Here is a 19,658-nt window from a genome sequence, read left to right on the forward strand (position 1 = left end):
AGGCCCATGGGGTCCTGTCAAGTCCCCACGGTCGGGGGATAACAGCCGAACTATTTCTCTAGTATATATTTGCCTAAGCAGTAGTAACCTTTCTGCCTTAAGGATGGATGATTCAAGAGATGAAATCTTTCCCCCTATCTTGTCTCTACCCTTCTTTGCTGCTGGGCAAAAATAAATAATTTTTGGGTCATCTCAGTCTTTTCTTATTTGCGGGCGGACCCAGAAATACTGGCAGTGTCAGTGGCGCGGCCGTTGGTTTCCTCTCCCGGCGCCGCGTGTACGGAAGACAAAGTGTTGAGAAGTGGACTCTGCTTTTTCCTGTCTAAGAAGAGTAGGGGCGCCAACACCCCTCCGCAGGCCAGTGTGTCTTTCTTCGGAAAGCCATGTGCTGTGGGCTCGTGACCTTTGGGGCCGGATGGAAGCCAGGCGGTCGGTCCCTGGCTCGCTGTGGGCGAGGCGCACAGTGACATTTCATTCTGGAGGAAGATATTAAAATATCTTTGAATTGTGTCTGTCAGTTGCATTAGAATTTGAGCAAAGGCTCTTTTGTATGTTTCTTCTCGCACTCTTATCTTCACCATCCCTCCCACCTGGCTCCATCCAGAAGGCAAGAAGAAATCCTGAATAGCAAACAACTGGTCCTTTATCTTGCTGTGCCCCTGCTCCTTGTAATTATTTAGATGAGTTCCTTGATTCTGATATTCAGACATTGCAGGAAATCCTGCCATGGGGGATTTGATTGGCTGCGAAACCATCTCTGTTCCCAAGAAAGCAAGATAGGAACCCAAAAGAAAGAACACTGTGACTTTGAAACTTTGAAAGGGATCTCCTTTTTAGAAATGTGAGTGTTTTGTCTCCTCTCTTTCTCTCTCTCTGTCATACGTACCTGGAGGTGTTCTTTGATCTTGAGCCCATCACCTCTAATTTCTTCTTGCTTCCCCTTCTGGTTTGAACCTCCCGTGTGCACTGAGGTAAGGGAGGGAAGAGGCCCCACCCCAGGGAGCTTGCCGGTGGAGCTGCTGAGTATTTCACAGCTCCCAGGAATGGGAGATGCGCAATCTGCTAGGAAACTTCCTCATTCTCTCTAGCAGCCTTTCCTTTTTTTCCTTATATCCTTTAAAATTATCATGATAAAATATGCATAACATGGATGTACCAGTTTAACCATTTTTTGGTCTGCAGTTCTGGGGGATTAAGTACGTTTACATTATTGTGCAACTTCCACCACCTCCATCCATCCCTAGAACTTTCCCATCTTCCCCAACTTAACCCCTATCCATTCAACACTAACATCCCATCCCCCTTCTCCCCCCAACCCCTGGAAACCACCATTCTCCTTTCTGTTAATTTGACGACCGTAGGTACCTCATGTTGGTGGAATGATGCCACATCTGTCCTCTTGCTTCCGGCTTATTTCATCACGTCCTTAGTATCATGTCCTCAAGTTTCATCCCCATGACAGCAGGTGTCAGGTCTTCATCCTTTTTAAGATGGAATGATACTCGATTATATGGACAGACCACATTTTGCTTATCCGTTCATCCCTGGGTGGACACTTGGGTTGGTTCCACATCGTAGGTGTTGTGAATAGTGCTGCCGTGGACATGGCCATACACATTCTCTCTTTGAGTTTCTGCTTTCGGGTCCTGAAAAAGTGTAATTGCTGGGCCATAGGGTACTTCTGAGTTTAAGTTTTCAAGGAACAGCTAGACTCTTGACAACGGCTGTACCCATTCACAGCCCCACCAGCAGTGTGCAGGGTTTCCAGTTTCTCTGCAGCTTTGCCAACACTCGTTGTTTTCTTGTTTTCTAATACCGGTCATCCAGCGAGTGTGAAGGGCTGTGTCGTGGTGATGTGGAGCATCTTTCCGTGTGCCTCTTGGTCATTGTTATATTTTCTTTGGAGAAAGGTCTGTTCAGGTCCTTCGCCTATTTTTAAAATTCTGTTGTTTGATTTTCATTGTGGTTGTTGAATTATGGGAACTCCTTCAGTATTTTGATGATCAATTCCTTATCAGATACATGATTTGCACATATTTTCTCCCATTCTGTGGGCCTGCCTTTTCACTCTGTTGGTGTTTCCTTTGGTGCCCCAACATTTAAAGTTTTGATCCAGTCCAACATCTGTTTTGTGTTTTATTGCCTTTGATTTTGGCATCATACCCAAGAAATCATTGTGAAGTCCAAGGCTATGAAGTTTCTCCCCTATGTTTTCTCCTAAGAGTTTTATAGTTGTAGTTTTGGTGTTTAGGTCTTTTATCTATTTTCATCTTTCCTTCCTCCATCCCTTCTCCCCTCCCTCCCTTCTTTCCATGCATCTATCCACCCATCCATTTTAAAGGTCCTGTTGTGTGCCAGGTACCTTCAGCTGCTTGGGAGAATTGAGACTACTGGCAAAGCAGTGCTCTGATTCAGTATGGCTCAGGGCTCTGGGACATTCTCACCTTGCTTGAGTGGTAGGCCTGCAAAACGGTGAGGGGGAAGGACTGGAGTACCGGCCATAGAAGCTAGTAATGGCATGGCTGCCAGTCTCTTTTTGAAGACGGAATTTAGGAAACCCAGCCCTCAGCTCCAATACAGATTGCGGGTGCAGGGTTGGTTTCTGTCCAGAGTGAAGTTCAAAGGATATCTCTGTCTCTATCTCTGTCTCAGATGTTCTGGTTCTTTCTGCACTGGTTTTTCTGATTGGGTCCAGTGTGTGAAAGGGTTGCTCCTTGGAGGACAAGGCTGTAGGGTGACTGCTCCCAGAGGCTGCACTGGGCCTGGCGCATCTCTCAAATCCCAGGACCAGCTCAGCTCTAGACCAGAGCAGGAGCCCTCTAGTGTCTTGGGAAATACCAAGTGTATGTTTCTGGCATGGACTAGACAGCAGATGGATGGCCCCTTAGAATGAAGCCCTGTACCAGGCACAGACAGGGCCCTTGCCCAGGTCCCATTAAGGTTATGGTCTGCATTTCCCCTCGCCCTGAGAAGATGCATGCTATTGAACATTTTTCTCCAACTGAAGGCAAGACAAAGGGAATGAGATAAAAAACAGAGCAATTAATTTTCACAAATTGACTTTTTAAAAGAATTAATTAACTTTTAAATTGCTACTTGAAATCCTGAAGTCATATTTCAAGGAGCACTGTGTGGGATAGAAAGAGCTGAGCAGATTTTAGAAGTAATTTGTGGTCAAGCCCGTACCTTCGATGTTTTAAGGAGACTTTGAATCTGAGCGCTGACGGTGAGCTATCTCTTTAGATGGAAAAGATCCAAAGCAGAGACAGGAAAGCTAATGCTGTCTCTCTTTCTTACTGATTGAATATGTGCCAGGCTCCTGGATCTTTCTGCAGGGGGCAGGGTCATTTTGAAGAAGAGGAACATATGATAGCCTTTTTGCTCTCACTCTGTGGCAGACCACACAGGAAGGAGTACTCGGTGATCTGGTTTAATTCTGTGAATTTTTATTGAGTTGCCTGTGAGGCATGGTATTAACTACTGTGGGAAATCCAATGATTAATAAATGTTTACTTCCCTCAAGGAAATCTGGTCTGGAGGGAGAGACAGATTCTTAGATAAGCACTTTTGCAAGGCCATGGGATGTCAGATAGTTTATAGGAAATAGTTGTGGAGCACGCAATTAATTTAGGTATGCATGTACCTTTTTTTGGTCAGTGGAGAAAGTCAGAGTTCAGGAAGGCTCTGGAGAAGGATGTGAAAAGAGAAATGGCCTTGTAGGCGAGGGGCCTTCAGAAGTGGAGGGAGGAAAGTATTTCCACAGGCAGAGCAGCTCTTGGAAGGCCTGTGGTGTCTGTGGGGTAGCTGGAGGCTTGTGAGGGGGGAGATGAGATTGGAAAGATGGGTTCAAGTCCCATCCTTCAGGGCTTTGGGTGCTCTGCTGGAGACTTGATGCATTATTCACACAGCCCAGGGAGATGGGGCGGTGTTTGGGAGCAAGATTTCTGGAGGGTAGCTGGGGATGGAAGAAAAGAGAGCTTATATGAGGAGATCAGTTAAGATGTTGTTTTTCATTGCAGGGAGAGGTGGGAAAGGCTTGGGCCAGGCAATGCGGGGTGATGGAGACAGTCTGGAAGTGACCCTCTGGGGTCCCAGGGCTGTCATCAACCCCCTAGGTCACCTTGAGCAGGTCAGGACTCCTGCATTGGGTTCCGTGTTTTCGTCTGTTAAATCGGCTGATGGGTGGTGGTAGTGGCTTTTTTCCTCACGTCAGAGTAGTCAGGTGGGTTTTTTTGTTGTTCCCTGAGCAGGAATTACATTTCCTCAAATGCTCTTTCTCTGCCATTTGGGATGATCCTATGACTTCCCATCCTTTACTCTGTTAATGTGGTGAGTTACCTTGATTGGTTTTTGGGAGTTACACCAACCTTACATTCCTGGAGTAACCTGAACTTGAGTTCTTTGTAAGGAATGAGAAATCCGGGGCACCTGGTTGGCTCAGTGGGTTAAAGCCTCAGCCTTCGGCTCGGGTCATGATCTTAGGGTCCTGGGATCGAGCCCCACGTTGGGCTCTCTGCTCAGCAGGGAGCCTGCTTTCTCCCCTCTCTCTGTCTGCCTCTCTGCCTACTTGTGATCTCTCTCTGTCAAATAAATAAATAAAATCTTTAAAAAACAAAAGGAATGAGAAACTGTCCGCGGGATGCTTTAGATATGGGGGGACTTCAGAAGTGCGCAGGCTGTTTGCCTGTCAGGGAACTCCAGGCTGGATGTTACGATTTTCAGAGGAGCTACCGGGAGAGCCATCTGAGGCCCAGGAAGGGCTGTGGTTGACACAGGCCAAGGATTGAGGAAGGGTCTGTGCAAGGTGTTGGCATTGAGACCCTTCATTCAGGCTGGCCGTGACCCTGTACCACCCTCCAGGGGCTGCTCAGACATGGCAGATTCTAGGCTGCTATAAACTCTATTGAAGGAGATGGACAAAACTCTGTATCCACCTCACAGGACTGTTGTGAGGGTTGAATTAGTGTGAACATGTGAAGTTCTGCTGCCCGGCCCAGAGTGTAATCAGTAAAGGTCAGCCAGCATCATTAGCATTGCCGCCACTGCCACCACCGTCATCACCTCTGTCCTCACCAGCGTCACCATCACTACCACCAACATCACCGTCATCGCTGCCATCGCCGCCATCACCGCTGCCGCTGGCACCGTCAGCACTATCACCATCTCCGCCGTCACCGTGATGACCACCAGTGTCACCACCATCACCGTTATCACCATCCCACCACCATCAGCACCAGCACCAGCACCACCACCTCATTACCATCATTTTCACTGTCGTTGCTAGCCTTACCACCCTCACCGTCATTACTGCCGTTCTGTCATCACCACTGCCACTATCACACCATCACCGTTATCACCTTCCCACCACCCTCCTCGTCACCACCACCACAGTCGCCATCATCCCACTGCCACCGTCATCTCCATCACCATCACCACCGTCAGCACCGTCAGCACCAGTATCACTACTAGCACGGTCATCACCACTGCCACCGTCAGCACCGTCAGCACCAGCACGGTCAGCACCGTCAGCACCAGCACGGTCAGCACCGTCAGCACCGCCAGCACCACGGCCACGATGATGATGATCACCATCTAAGGTATCCCAGAATTGTGCCAGCCATACCGGTAGCAGCTTCATCTACAGCATCGTCGCTGTTAGTGTTATGGACGGTGTGAGTAAAAGCGGAAGCCCTCTTCTTCCACTTTCAAGCCACATTTCTTTCTTTACATCCCCGGGCAGCCATTTTTAGGGTGATTAGGGGATTGAGCAGAGGTGGTGACTTTGCTTTCCACGTTGCTGATGCATAGAAGCTAAGTGAGGCACAGACCAGCGTGTTTTTATTTTGGGGGAAAAAAGTCCATGTGCTTACTCACCCTGGGGTGCTGCCGACTCTTCCAGAAAGAGAAAAGAAAAGAAACAAAACCCAGCATTCTGGGAAAGAACGTCCGTGCTGAGTTCGTCTCTGCATCTTTCTCGTTTCACTTGCTTATTTCCCACAAGCAGCGTGACGAGCTGCTACACTGGGCTCTACAGTCCGGGACCGAGAAATTCAGCTGAATGTGCGTGTACACGCAGTGACACCGGCTTTAGCCAGGCTGTTAAAAAAGGCACATGGGTTTGAGGAGGCATGTATGAAGCATACAGCCCACCAGCCAGATGGAGGTGAATCCAGAGATGTCACTGGACACAGGATGACCATATCCTCTGTGGACTTATTCCCAGATCTTAGCCGATCAGAACAATAAGGAAGACAAATGGGCAAGTCGCAAAGAGGCTGCCATCTTTGCGCTTCTGTCAAGCGAAGACATTTTAAAACCCAGAGGTCATCTGTCATCGTCCTCTTAATCAAGAAGACGTTTCTGCTCTTTCTCGTCCTGTTCCCACTATCCAAAGACGGACGGCTTTAAAGGTCAAATAGCCAGAATTCGGAATAGTCTCTTATCTTGAATACTTCTGGGTTTAAGGAAAATTAATTGCATTGTGTTCATTTCTCTATCACCCAAGAATTGGAGAACCTCAGCCGAGGACTGGTCAGGTTCTGATACGGGCCTTTGGGACCTCTGCTCCAGCTGCCTTCAGCAGTGAATAAATTAACCACGAAACACTGCTTTTGCGTTGTCTTCTGCATACCTCCCCCCGTGTTTCCCGTGGCTGCTGTAATGTGTCACCACAGACTCAGGAGCTTAAAACAACATGTATTTATATTACAGCTCTGGAGGTCCGAATTCCCAAAATCAAGGTGTGGGCTATGTTCCTTCTGGAGGGCCTGGTGGGGGATGTGGGTGGGGGATTCCACTTTCTTGCCTTTTCTGGTTGCCTGGGGACCACCTGTTTTCCACCTGTGGCTCCTTCCTTGAGTCATTGCAGCCTGGTTGTGTCACATATGACTGGGGCCCTCCTGCTCCCCTCCTGTGGACCCTTCTGATTGTACTGGTCCCACCTGGGCAATGCGGAATTAGCATCCGCAGTTGAGGTCCTTACCTGTGACACCCCTGCAGGGGCCCCCTTTGCCAGGTAAGGTAACGCCTCCCAGGGGTCGGGCCTCCCAGGGCTTGGATGTGGACGTCTTTGGGGGAGGCAGTCATTCTTTCACACTTCACCTTCCCTCCCATTCCTTTGGCCAATAATCTTATACAATTGAATCTTTCAGTTTGCCTTTAAATAGGGGATTGTTAAGGCTGTGATATTATGAACAGAGGGCCAGGGGCTGGACAGCCCCTGTGGTGGTCCTCCCTGTGCCTAGTCTTGGGACCACAGGCATGAACCCTCAGAGGCTCTTTCCCCCTTCATCTGTAAAGTCAGGGGTCTTTACGGCTTATTCATAGCTAAATTTGAAGTTCCGTTTCCCACAACTGCTTTTGTGTGCCTCCTTCCGTGGGAGGGGGCTGGTACTTAGAGATTTTCGCATGTGTGCCTTACAAATTCGTATGGGCCTGAATGTGTTTATAGTGGAGTGTTCATTTTATTTTATTATTTTTGATGTGTTTATTTTTTGCACGTCTCTAACAGAATAGGCATGCTGGCAGGATGCTGTTAAGAACTGTGAGAAATGCATTTATGGCTCCTAAAGGCTTCGGAATATGGTTATGCTGAACCAGGAAAGGCTGGCATATGCTCTGGACTTCCTTTGCCTAATGCAGTTATTTCTTGTTCAACACTACCATAAAATGCTAAATAAACTTAATAACTACTAATAACCATTTATGTCAGTTTGAGGACATTGAAATTTTATGAATTTTGGTGGAAATAGAGGAAAAATAACTATGAAAATGGAATTTTCTGCTTGTATATGGTTTTTGACGTTTTAGGATTTCTGTGAACATGTGTTTGTTTGCTCGCTTTTGTTTTTTAAAAAGGATTCTGGTAGGGATGGACATCTTTATTGCAGTGAAAACAAAATACTCCCAACCACAGTAAGAGGCTTTATCATTTACTAAGTGTTCAGTGCAGGACACCCAGTGTTCAAATCCCCAGATCCGTCAGTGGCATGATTGTCTTCAAGACACAGAATGCACACGTGGTCCTACAAGGTGTAAATATCAAGAGCCTTATTTTGTGGGGAAAGCTGAATGTGGAAAAGACACGTCATTTGCTGGAGGTCCCTCGGATCCTCAGGGGTAGAGGTGGGACCCTGCGTATTTCGTTTGGCCGCAGGGACCATGGACGTGAAAACCAGGGAGGCTGCCTGGGCCTATAGCGCCTTCCCAGCTACGGCAGCTCAGGTATGGAGCAGACAGCAGGCAGTATGCTGTGGTGAGGATGTTTGGAGATGGGTTGAGAGGAGGGGTTGGAGGAGGGGTTGGCTTTTTGAAGAGGTGCAGCTGTTGGGAAGACCCTGTGGATGGTGGGAAGGGTAGGTTGGTCCACACAGGTATGGGACAGGCTGGCTTCTGCTGTTCAGGGAGAAGCAGGGACAGGGGCCCTCCTGGAGCTCATACTGTGTGGTTGGAGAAGGCGAGTGAGGTGGTCAGGCGGTGGAGGACCTACCGTGCTTGCTCGAGGAGTTCGCACACGCTACGATCCAGGAGAATTTTAGAGAAGGACACAGTGAAGGACCCTTTGTGACTAGCCTGGTCTGGCAGAGTGTTCGGGATGGATGGATGAGAAATGGATGATGAGTTTTACATTTAGTCTGCTATGTTTTCAAGTAGGATCCTTTGGGAAGGAGGATTATCACTGTATCACTGTATTTCTGTCTTCTTTTCTCTTCTCTTCATTTCTTTTGTAGTGATTGGAAGTTTGTACCTCCTAATTACACCTGTTTCAACCATCCCACATTCAGCTCCTCTCTGGCAACCACCGCTTTGTTCTGTTTTTATGTCAGTTTTTTAGTTCGTTTCTTTGTTCATTTGTTTTTTTAGATTCCACATAGAAGTGGAATCTTAGGGTATTTATCTTTGTCTGACTTATTTCACTTAGCGTAACGGTGCCCTCTAGGTCCATCCGTGTTGCTGCAAATGGCAGGATCTTACTCTTTTTATGGACAAGCAATATTCCATTGTGTATACAGAGCCCGTCTTTATCCATTCATCTGCTGATGGACACTTGGGCTGCTTCCGTATCATGGCTCTTGTAGATAATGCTGCAGTGAGCACAGGAGTGCATATATTCTTTTGAATTAGTATTTTCATTTTCTACCCAGTAGTGGAATTGCTGAATCATATGATGTTTATACTTTAAAGTTTTCGAGGACCCTCCATACTGTTTTCCACAGCGGATGCAATTTACATCGCCACCAAGAGTGTGCAAAGGTTCCCTTTTCTCTACATCCTCGCTGGCACGTGTTACGTCTTGTCTTTTTGATTCTAGCCCTTCCGACTGGTGTAAGGGGATGTTTTATTGTGGTTCTGTTTTGCATTTCCCTGATGATGAGTGATGTTCAGCATCTTTTCATCTGTTTGTTGGCCATCTGTGTGTCCTCTTTGGAAAAAAATATCTATTCAAGTTGTCTGCCCACTTTTTAATTGGATTTTTTTGGTGTTGAGTTGTAGAAGTCTGTTGTATGTTTCGGATACGATCGTCTTACCAGAGGATATCACTTGCAAATATTTTCTCCTGTTCAGTATTTGTCTTTTTGTTTCATTGATGATTTCTTTCCTTGTTCAAAAGGTTTTTTTTTTTTAAAGATTTATTTATTTATTTATTTGACCGGGGGGAGGGGGAGAGATCACAAGTAGGCAGAGAGGCAGGCAGAGAGAGAGAGGGAAGCAGGCTCTCTGCTGAGCAGAGAGCCCGATGTGGGGCTCGAGATCATGACCTGAGCCAAAGGCAGAGGCTTAACCCACTGAGCCACCCAGGCACCCCAAAAGGTGTTTTTTTTTGTTTTTGTTTTTTTTTTTTTTGGGTCTGTGTCTGTTTTTGCCACAGTCCCAGTAGTTCATTTTTGCTTCTATTTCTCATCTCTGAGGAGACATATCTAGAAACGAGTTTGATGTTAGAGAAATTACTGCCTGTGCTCCTGTCTAGGAGTTTTATGGTTTCAAGTCTCACATGTAGATTCTTAATCGATTTTTTTAAAAGATTTTATTGATTTATTTGACAGAGAAAGAGAGTATAAGCAGGGGGGTAGCAGGCAGAGGGAGAGGGAGAAGCAGGCTCCCTGCTGAGCAGGGAGCCCAATGTAGGGCTCGAACCCAGGCCCTGAGCTGAATGCAGATGCTTAACTGTCTGAGCCACCCAGGCACCCCGGTCCTTAATCCATTCTGAGTTTATTTTTGCGTATGATGCCAGAAAGTGGTCCAGTTTCCTTATTTTCATGTAGCTGTCCAGTTTCCCCACCCAGTGCCATTTTTTGAAGACACTGTCCTTTTCCCATTGCATATTCTTGCCTCCTTTGTCGTTGATTAATTGGCCGTAGAGGCCTGGCTTTGTTTCTGGGCTCCCTGTCCTGTTCGTGAGCCTGTGTCTCCGCCTGTGTGCCAGCACCATACTGTTCTGATGACTGCAGCTTCATAGTGTAGTTGGAAATAGGGGACGGTGATGCCTCCAGCTCTGCTTTTCTTTCTCAAGTATTTATTTATTTGTTTATGAGAGTTTGCTACTTGAGTGTTTTTTGCATATTTTAAAAAATATTTTATTTTATTTTTGACACAGAGCGAGCGGGAGAGAGAGAGAGCAAGCACAAGCAGCGGGTACAGCAGGCAGGGGAGAAGCAGGCTCCCACTGAGCAGGGAGCCAGATGTGGGCTCCATCCTAGAACCCCGGGATCATGACCGATGTTAGAGCAATTACTGCCTATTCTCCCTTCTAGGAGTTTTATGGTTTCAAGTCTCATATGTAGATTCTTAATCCATTTTTTAAAAAGATTTCATTGATTTATTTGACAGAGAGAGAGAGAGTATAAGCGGGGGGTGTGGCAGGCAGAGGGAGAGGGAGAAGCAGGCTCCCCGCTGAGCAGGGAGCCCAATGTGGGGCTTGAACCCAGGATGCTGAGCTGAAGGCATCCGCTTAACCGACTGAGGCACCCAGGTGCCAGGAGTGTTTTTTGCATATTAAACATTTTCTAATGCCCTTTTCCCACTGTGACTGTTACCTTCATCTCATCACGCTTGAGCAAAAGTGTGCTTGGCATTTAATGGTATGAGTTTTTTAGGTGCTTATCTGAAAGGAATAGGAACTGTTTTATGTCAGAACACACATTAGGGATTTCAGAGGTGTGTTGAGTATGCCAGTTTTAAGAATTTCTTTTTTTTTTTTTTTTTTTTTTTTTTTTTTTTTTATTTTTTTTTTTTTTTTTTTTTTAGAGGGAGAGAGAGGGAGAGAGAGCAAGCACAGGCAGACAGAATGGCAGGCAGAGGCAGAGGGAGAAGCAGGCTCCCTGCTGAGCAAGGAGCCCGATGTGGGACTCGATCCCAGGACGCTGGGATCATGACCTGAGCCGAAGGCAGCTGCTTAACCAACTGAGCCACCCAGGCGTCCCAGTTTTAAGAATTTCTTAATGTTGGACATATTTTTGCCATTTGATTGTAATGTAGCTTTTTGGCTTAATATCAGCTTTAATTATATGATTATTTTGATTTTTTTAATTAATTTTATCTTTTTTGATTATATGATAATTTTAAAAATTAGGTTGGTTTCCAAAGACATTCAGCGCACCAGTATCTCATTCCTTTTTACGGTTGGGTGGTGTTCCATAGTGTATATATACCAGATTTTTGTCTGCTCATCTGTTGATGGACACTTGGGCTGGTCCCATAACTTGCCTTTTATAAATAATGCTGCAGTAAACATAGGGGTATGTATATCTTTTCAAATTAAAAAAAATATTCAGCTCATGTATAATTGATTCATAGAAAGTAATTATTTAATTAAAAAACCTATTAATGGAAATAAAAGGCAGTATATGAAATGATAATTAAGCTGTGAACAGTATCAGTTTTCTTCCTATTATAAACATTATTCAGCCGTTAAAAAGGAATAAAGTTCTGATACATGGGACGGCACCTTAAAGCGTCATGTTGAAGCTGCCAGGCAGGAAGAGTGTAGTACTGTTTGGTGTGCTTCTGTGGGGCAGGCAGAGCAGTCCCGTCCATAGGGACGGAAGGTGGACTCGAGGTCTCCAGGGGCTGCAGGGAGAGAGTGGGGGTAACTGTCTGTGGGGACGGAGTTGCTGTTTAGAGGGATGGAAATACTGTGGAAGGTGATCGCAGTGATGGTTTCCCAACATTCTGAATGTCGCTGCCCCCACATCGGACACTTAAGATGGTTAAAACACGGGACATCACGGCATCTATGCTGACCGTGTAAGCGTGGGTTTATTTCCGGTTTATGTTGTTGGTCTGTGTGTTCACGTTTGTGCCAGCCCCACACAGCGTTGGTCACTAGTGCTCTTCAGGACCACACTAAAAAGATGAAATCCCCGTAGTGTGGGGTCCCGAGTTTCTTCTAGTCGACGACCCTTTGTATTTGTCTCTCAAAGGAGAAGCCGCCTTTGTGGGTGTCAGAGGGGCTGATGCAGGCGGACACTGCCTCCGGTCCACCGTTAGAACAGGTAGAGACAAGCCAGCAAAGTCACTGTACCTCTACTCACGTCTCCTTACCTCTCTCTCTCTCCTTCGCAGCGTTTTATAACTACGATGCCAGGGGAGCGGACGAACTTTCTTTACAAATTGGAGACACTGTGCACATCTTGGAAACATACGAAGGTGCGTGTACTGCTGGTGTCTTTCCCTTACTGTTCTGGACAGGTCACGTTCTCGGTGTTTCAGAATATGTCCATCTGATCCATCTTCCTGCAGGCGGTGGATGCCTTTTCCAGTGAGGGCAGCCGTGAGGCTTCTCATGACTTAAATAATACTTGATTAACATGAAATTAGAACTAAAAATTCCAGTTTTTCACCTCTACAATTTTCTGTAGAAATCGCTATTTTCATTAAAAGCAACAGAACATGTTGGTTCCTTTGTTGCAAATGTATGTGAATCTTGACTGTGAATAACTGACCGCTTGAAAAACTATGAAAAAAAAAATACATTTAAGATATTTCCATGTTCAAGTCATCGTTTTGATGTGTTTGATGTGAATGGTGAGACTTCCTATGTTTTCACTTAGATTTGTTAAGAAAGGAACTAAAACTTTTTATTTGACCCAGCTGTAGGATGTGGGCCAGTGAAACAGACATTATCCAATAGATTTGAAATCCAGAAAATACTATCATAATAGTAGTTTCTCAGTGTCCTTGGATTTTCATACAGTCAGGTTTCTTTTTAAAGATTTTGGTTATTAATTAGAGAGAGAGAGACAGAGAGACAGAGAGCACAAGGTGGGGGAGGGCAGAAGGAGAGGGAGAAGCAGACTCCTCGCTGAGCAGGGAGCCCAAGGCGGGACTCGATCCCAGGACCTCAAGATCATGACCTGAGCTAAAGGCAGCCTCTTAACGAACTGAGCCACCCAGATGCCCCACACAATTGGCTTTTATATTTAGTGTTTTGGATATCACTGGAGCGACCCGCCCTTCCTTTTATTCTGTGGTTATTGTGGCACAGAAGGGAAGCCATGATGGGCTTGATTTCTGAGATTCCTCGGATTTGGAAATTTTGTAGAATTGTGTAATTAGCGTTGGTGGCTTTCCTTCCTGCTTGAAGGGGTGACTCCCATATAGCAGATGAATGAAAAGAACTGATTAAAATGGATCTTTTCAATAGGAGAATTGCTTTCAGAGTGGGTTTAGCTCAACCCTTCCCTTAGGAGCTGGGGGTGGGAGAGGAGACTGCAGCCGGCCCACAGTGAACCCACAGAGATCTGCGAACTGGCCTTCAGGCTCAGGCTGTGGAATTTGCACAAGAGCTGAGTGGATGTGAGCCTCCGGGCACCGGGCGGGCTGCAGCTTGCCCCACTGCCCCTCCCAGAACCACGCGCAAGCGCGAACCTGTCAGACGCCATGGCTGTGTCCCGTAGTTCCCCTTGTGGTGCACGAGGACTTAGAATTCCGCTCCCTTTGCCTCTTTAACCCTAAAGTCTTCCCACTGGGGAAAAAAAAAATCAGCATTAGTGGCGTATGCCTGGAAGCAGCTGTAGCTCTGTGAGAACAGACTCAGTCCTTAAGTGAATGAATTGTTGTGATGGGTGCCTTCTGCTGGTTTTCAGTTTTTGTAGCTGACAGTTGGATTGCCTTATCTGCTCTCAGTATATACTGCCAGTGTTTGAGAGGAGACGCGGAGAAATTAAGCAGAGGTTAAGGCAAACCTCTCATCTCAGACACTTTACTGATCTGAAAGGAAAAAGGCTCTTACATCTTCTTTATGTTTGCCCCTGCTCTGTTGAAGTGGAAATCCTGGTTAATAAACACTGGGCGATGACGTCATTCCTGAATAGATAGCAATTTCCGGTCAGCCTGGGTATGTGGGGACTGCCACCTCTTGTTCTCTGCTTCCCAAGAAGAATGTTCTCTTTAAACAGTGGGATCTTATCGCCAGCAGTCCTTGCTGTACGTTTGACTTAAAAACAAATTGGGTAGCGAGCATGATGGTAAAGTCTTCTTCAGTGAGCATTTTGTTTCGGGGCTAGTCAGTCTTCGAGATTCTGATTAAAATATTCCAGTCTTTATAAAGACCCTTTAACACAAAACAAATTCCTTTTCTTTGACAACTATCATTTTGGTTTTAATCAGAATCTGATCAGAGAAATGCTTTTGGGGAAGTAGTTTTGACTTTGGGAAACTTGGTGTCTTTATTCATCAAATAAGAATGGAATAATTGTTTTTCTGCTCTTTCCTTTTGTTCTATTTTAGTTTCACAGATCATATTCATGTTTGGCATTTTTTTTTTTCTTTCCTCTCCCCTCCTACGTTTCCTCTAAGAAAATGTATTTCTGTTTGTCAAATTTAATTTTCTTTTTCTTTGTGATCCTTTTCAGGATATTACTTGGCTTTCTGCAGAGAATATAAATTCTAGATGATCGCTCTTTATAGTAAAGTTCAAAGAAAAAATTTACCTTTAAGTTATGGTTAATTTCTCTCTCTCTCAGGCTCGTGAAGGCCTGGAGCAGAGGACACAGGAAAAGCAGGGTACAGGTTGCTGTGGGGGTGGAAAGAGCTTGGAGAGGTCATTGAGGGCATATCCCCAGTTTTAAGCAGTGTCCAGACTCAGCCACAGGAGAGGTGAGCCAAGATCCCATGTTTACAGGGTGATTGTCGAGGGGCTGAGGATGTGCTGGGCCTGCTGCCTGCTCATTTCCATGCTGCCCTCTGGGCGCTGGACACTGGACATCATGGAGCAGGCAGGCAAGGTGCAAAGATTAGGAAATTATTCTTTTGATTAAACCACTACATTGGAACTGAATGTATTCCAGTTTTTAAAGGGTAATAATGTATTTTCTTCCAAAATATACCGTACTTCCTTCTTGTACTGTCAGCATCTGTCAACTGAAGGTCTTGTGAGACAGTGTGAGGTTTCCTGGGGCCTTTGTAACTAAGGACCACGGTTTATAACAAAGAACTGCGCTGGGTGGCTTAACTGGCAGGGGTGTGTTGTCTCCCACTTCTGGGAGCTGTGATATGAGATCAAGGTGTCAGCTGGGCTATGGGGGAGAAGCCGTTCCTTGGGTCTCCCCAGCTTCTGGTATTTGCCGATAGTCATTGGTGGTGTTTGGGTTGTAGATGGGACACTCTGATTTCTGCCTTTGTCTTCATGTGGCAGCCTTCCTGTGTGTGTCTCTGTCTGCTTCCCCTTTATATAAGGACACCAGTCATTTTGGTTTCTGGCCCACTGTAACTAACTCATTTTAACCTGATTGTGGAGATGACCTTATTTCCAAATAAGGTCACATTCACAGGTAGAGTGAGGACTTCACTGTCTAGTTTGAGGGACACAGGTGAACCTGTGACAGATGGGAAAAGGCAGTCACATTGGTGAGGTTCTTATTTCTTAGACCTGGGAGCCCCCCAGCCCAGCCTCCACTCAGCAAGCATCCTTTGTACCTTGTCGCAGGTGAACGGCCACCTGGTCTTGGCCTGTGGAAAACCGATGTGGCTATGGGTACTGTCTTCTGAGAGTGCTGGACGTGCTGCTCCAGGAGCCTCCAGCTGTGGGACTGAGTCTGCACCTGTGGCGCCTGCAGCATGTTCCACAGAGAGCACCTGCTGGTTCTTTCTCCAGAAGGCCCATTGTGTGTGTGGATGCTGTCCATCAGGACATGACTGGTCGCTTCTGGAATTTGGCTCTCTTGCCATTCAGAGCACAGGCCACTGTCCTCCTGACAGAAGGGAATGTCCTGTCCATCTTCAGGCAGCTCCTTATAAACTGGGCTGATCCCAGGACCGTGGTGATGTGGTCTTCACCTGTCTGTCCTGAAGGAAACTCCAGCTTCTTCCTCATGCGTGTCTTGGCCTTGCTGCTGATGGTTTCACAGGGCACAGTGAGTGCACCTACTGCTCTGCCTCCTCCCTCATGACCCCTCCCTCCTCCACCTAGCTAGCAGTGAGCCCTCCTCGAAGACTAAACCTAAGCACACCTGTCTGGGCTCCTTCCTGCCTGCCCCCCACCTCCTTTGCTCTGCCTCATACTATTCCCTTGTGGCACTGTCCCTGGACTTGAGTGTGTATTTGTGTTCCTCTCTGTTCTTCTCTGGGGACACTGTATGGGACTCGCTGACTTGGTTGGTTGCCATTTTCCTGTGCTGGACTGTGTGCTCCCTGAGTTTCAGGGCTGTGTCTTGCCCATACCTGCCTGTCTCTTAGGTTGGTTGACTCCATGGAGACTACTTGTGAGCCCTGCCTGGGAGAAGTTAATCAGCCCATTGCTGCTACAGACCATGGACCCTCCTGCTCCTAGCCTCACCCCGTCTTGCTCCTTCCCCTAAGAGCACCCAGGCCTGCGTTCCCTTACAGCCCCTCCCTCCCCTTCAAGAAACCTGTGCAGGGATGTCCTCTCTGCTTCATAATGAAGTCTGTCCTGTAACACGGCTGGGCCCTGCTTGTCTTAGGGGGTCTTCCCATTTGTGAGCTCATGAAGGGCAGAAATGAGGTCTTACCTCTTTCTGTATTTTGCTCTGTCTAGTGCAGTCTCTGGCATAGTGTGTGAGCTTGAAGGAGTAATGTATGCAGATGATCTTGGGGAGGGAAGCGGTAGGTTTTCATTTTTCCTAGGAAGGCAATTAAAAAAGAAACTCCATCTATTATTATAACATTAAAAAAAAAAAGACAAGGGGCGCCTGGGTGGCTCAGTGGGTTAAGCCGCTGCCTTCGGCTCAGGTCATGATCTCAGGGTCCTGGGATCGAGTCCCGCATCAGGCTCTCTGCTCAGCAGGGAGCCTGCTTCTCTCTCTCCCTCTCTCTCTCTCTCTCTCTCTCTCTGCCTGCCTCTCCATCTACTTGTGATCTCTCTCTCTGTCAAATAAATAAATAAAATCTTTAAAAAAAAAAAAAAGACAAGACTCCCTATCTTTTATCCCCTTGGCTCACCCCTTTCTTCTCCCTCTTCCCATTGAAAACCCTTTTACTGTGTCTGAAGTGGATTTTTGTGCTTTTGCCTGTATTCTGGTAGTGTTTGGCGTGCATGTAGTTTTCATGTATACGAGCGTGGGTGTAGCTCTTGCTCTTGTTCTGTTTCTTACTATTTTATTCCGTGCTGTCCTCTAAGAGGCACTTCTGTTTATTTTTAGTGTATATTTAGTTCACGGTTCCCACTGCTGCATGCACACTCCCCGTGTTTTACTGACAGCCTTCCCAGTTCTGGGCACTCAGCTCTCCTCCATGTGCTAACCCTAACCCTTACATCACATGGCCATAGGATCCTGCAGCCGTCCCCTGTGCACAGGGAGATGTACACATGTCTTTCCCAGGGATGCATTCCCAGGATGGGGGTTGCTGGTTGCAGGCTGTGGGGACAGATACTTGGGATAAGGGGGACGGCTGCTCCCATTCAGTTGCTGCAGGCTCCTGTCCTCCCCAGCACCCGGGGCTGCCTATATCCTGGGGCATTACAGTTTTTAACCACTGAAGTTTGTTCAGTTAAATTGTATTTGATTATCTTTAAGTTTGAGCAATCTCTTCATATGTGGGTAAGTCCTTGGGCTCCTTCTATACACTGTTGGTTAAGTATGGCTCTTTTTCACGTGGTTGCATCTCAAATCGTCCTGGCTTGTCATCGGGCAGTATTTCCTTTTATGTTCTAGGACATTGATCCCTTGTCAGTTTCAGGAACGGAGGGGCGTGTTAATAACGAAGACGTGGTAAGGTTATAATGACAGCATAGAAGACTGTCCTAGAACTGAATAAATACAGCCTTTATTTGGCTCTAGATGTAAGCTGGTGACTGCATAGACCTCCCCTCTTTCTCCCTTTAACTGCCTGGGAACGCTGCCCTGGATGGGCACGGATTCTGGGCCTGGTGCAGGAACCGGTGAAGCTGACAGTGCGGCTCTACGGAGATAATCCTCCACACGTGCGGCTGAGCTCCAGACGCTCGAGTCTGCAGTGCCCCCGGTCCATCTGCCGGGCCCCTTTGTCAAGAGAGCCCTGCGGTCACACTCGGTCTTAGCAAATCCTTTGCAGGGATCCTGGGAATGTCTGTCTCCTGTTCTGAATGCTTGAAGAGCATCTGTTAATAATCCCTTGAGGACTTTGCTCATTTCCACCCCATCCCTTTTTGGTCTGTGACCGTTCTCGCCTCTGGTTGATAACATGATTGCCGTTTAAGAAGGTGCTGTTCTTGGGGCACTATTCCGAGCTCACTCAGACATCGCTCGCTTCCGAGCTTTGACTTTCTGATACCATGTGAGAGCCTAATATTTGGTTATTCTCCAGGAATTTACCCAACCTGCACTCTGTGCACTTCCGTAATTCTCTGACCGCGTCTTTTCTCTCGTGGGCAGAGTTAGAATCTGAGCTTTGGATCCACTTTCCCTGAGCAAGGTGGCCAGAGTGACTTGAGGACGTTGGGGGCGAGGACAGCTCCACAGTGGTCGTGGGCTGTTGTGGGGCTGTCGGGACGCTGGTGACCGGCTGTGTACCCCCAGAGCACCTGCAGGGACGTTTCTGCCCTCAGCTTGTGGGCTTGAGGGGAGGTGCCAGGGGTGTGGTCAGAGCTGCTCTGCCATCCATTGGCCTGTTCCACGTAGCACTTCCTTCATGCCAGCCGTTGTAGCGGGCCCGTCTTCAGCTTCCTCCCCTCATGGAGGCAACTGGGAACTTGAGTCTAGTCGCACCCCCAGGGCTAGGTGGGCCCGTGTTCCTGGGCCTGGCGCTTCCTGTGGGGAGCTGAGGCTTTGCCACAGACACACTTTGTGAGATCATGGCTGCTCTGGAGCATGGCGTCTCCGGATTGAGGAGGGAGGAAGTTAGCGCTCAATGGGTCCTCTGTCTTGGGGCAGTTCCTGATGATCTGGGGATGCTGGTATGTGCACTTGGCAGTGACCCCGATTCAAGTCAGTTAGAGGGACAGATAGGGAAATGGATACCCAAGGAGCCCTCTCCGGGGTGAGTGGTCAAAAGGATGTTTCCTCTTGGGACGGTATGGCCTAACTTCAAGGTAGCAGCTTTAAGTCTGCCAGCAGCCGACGGAGATGAATGGGCTGGTGGGGTTTCAGGAAGGTCACTAGCCAGGACCATTGAGATGCAACTCTCTGGAACCTTCCAGTGTGTTTCCACAGTGTTAGGATTATTGAATTCTGGTGACAAACTGATGAATTCCCCAGGACAGGAAGGTATCATGAGGGTCCTGG

The 19,658-nt window shown here is 47.2% G+C and overlaps 1 protein-coding gene across 2 annotated transcripts in view; it reads left to right on the forward strand.

Moving 5' to 3' along the window:
• LOC111145075 (dedicator of cytokinesis 1) overlaps positions 1–19,658 on the forward strand; it is a 506,031-nt gene that overhangs the window by 44,290 nt on the left and 442,083 nt on the right. For both annotated transcript variants that reach the window (XM_022499695.1, XM_022499696.1), the window contains exon 2: positions 12,562–12,645. In XM_022499695.1, the coding sequence (XP_022355403.1) occupies positions 12,562–12,645 (84 nt within the window). The remainder of the gene's footprint in view (positions 1–12,561; positions 12,646–19,658) is intronic.

Source organism: Enhydra lutris, unplaced genomic scaffold (assembly GCF_002288905.1).
Source record: "Enhydra lutris kenyoni isolate GAN:26980312 unplaced genomic scaffold, ASM228890v2 scaffoldscaffold12, whole genome shotgun sequence".
In the NCBI taxonomy this organism is placed as follows: Eukaryota; Metazoa; Chordata; class Mammalia; order Carnivora; family Mustelidae; genus Enhydra; species Enhydra lutris.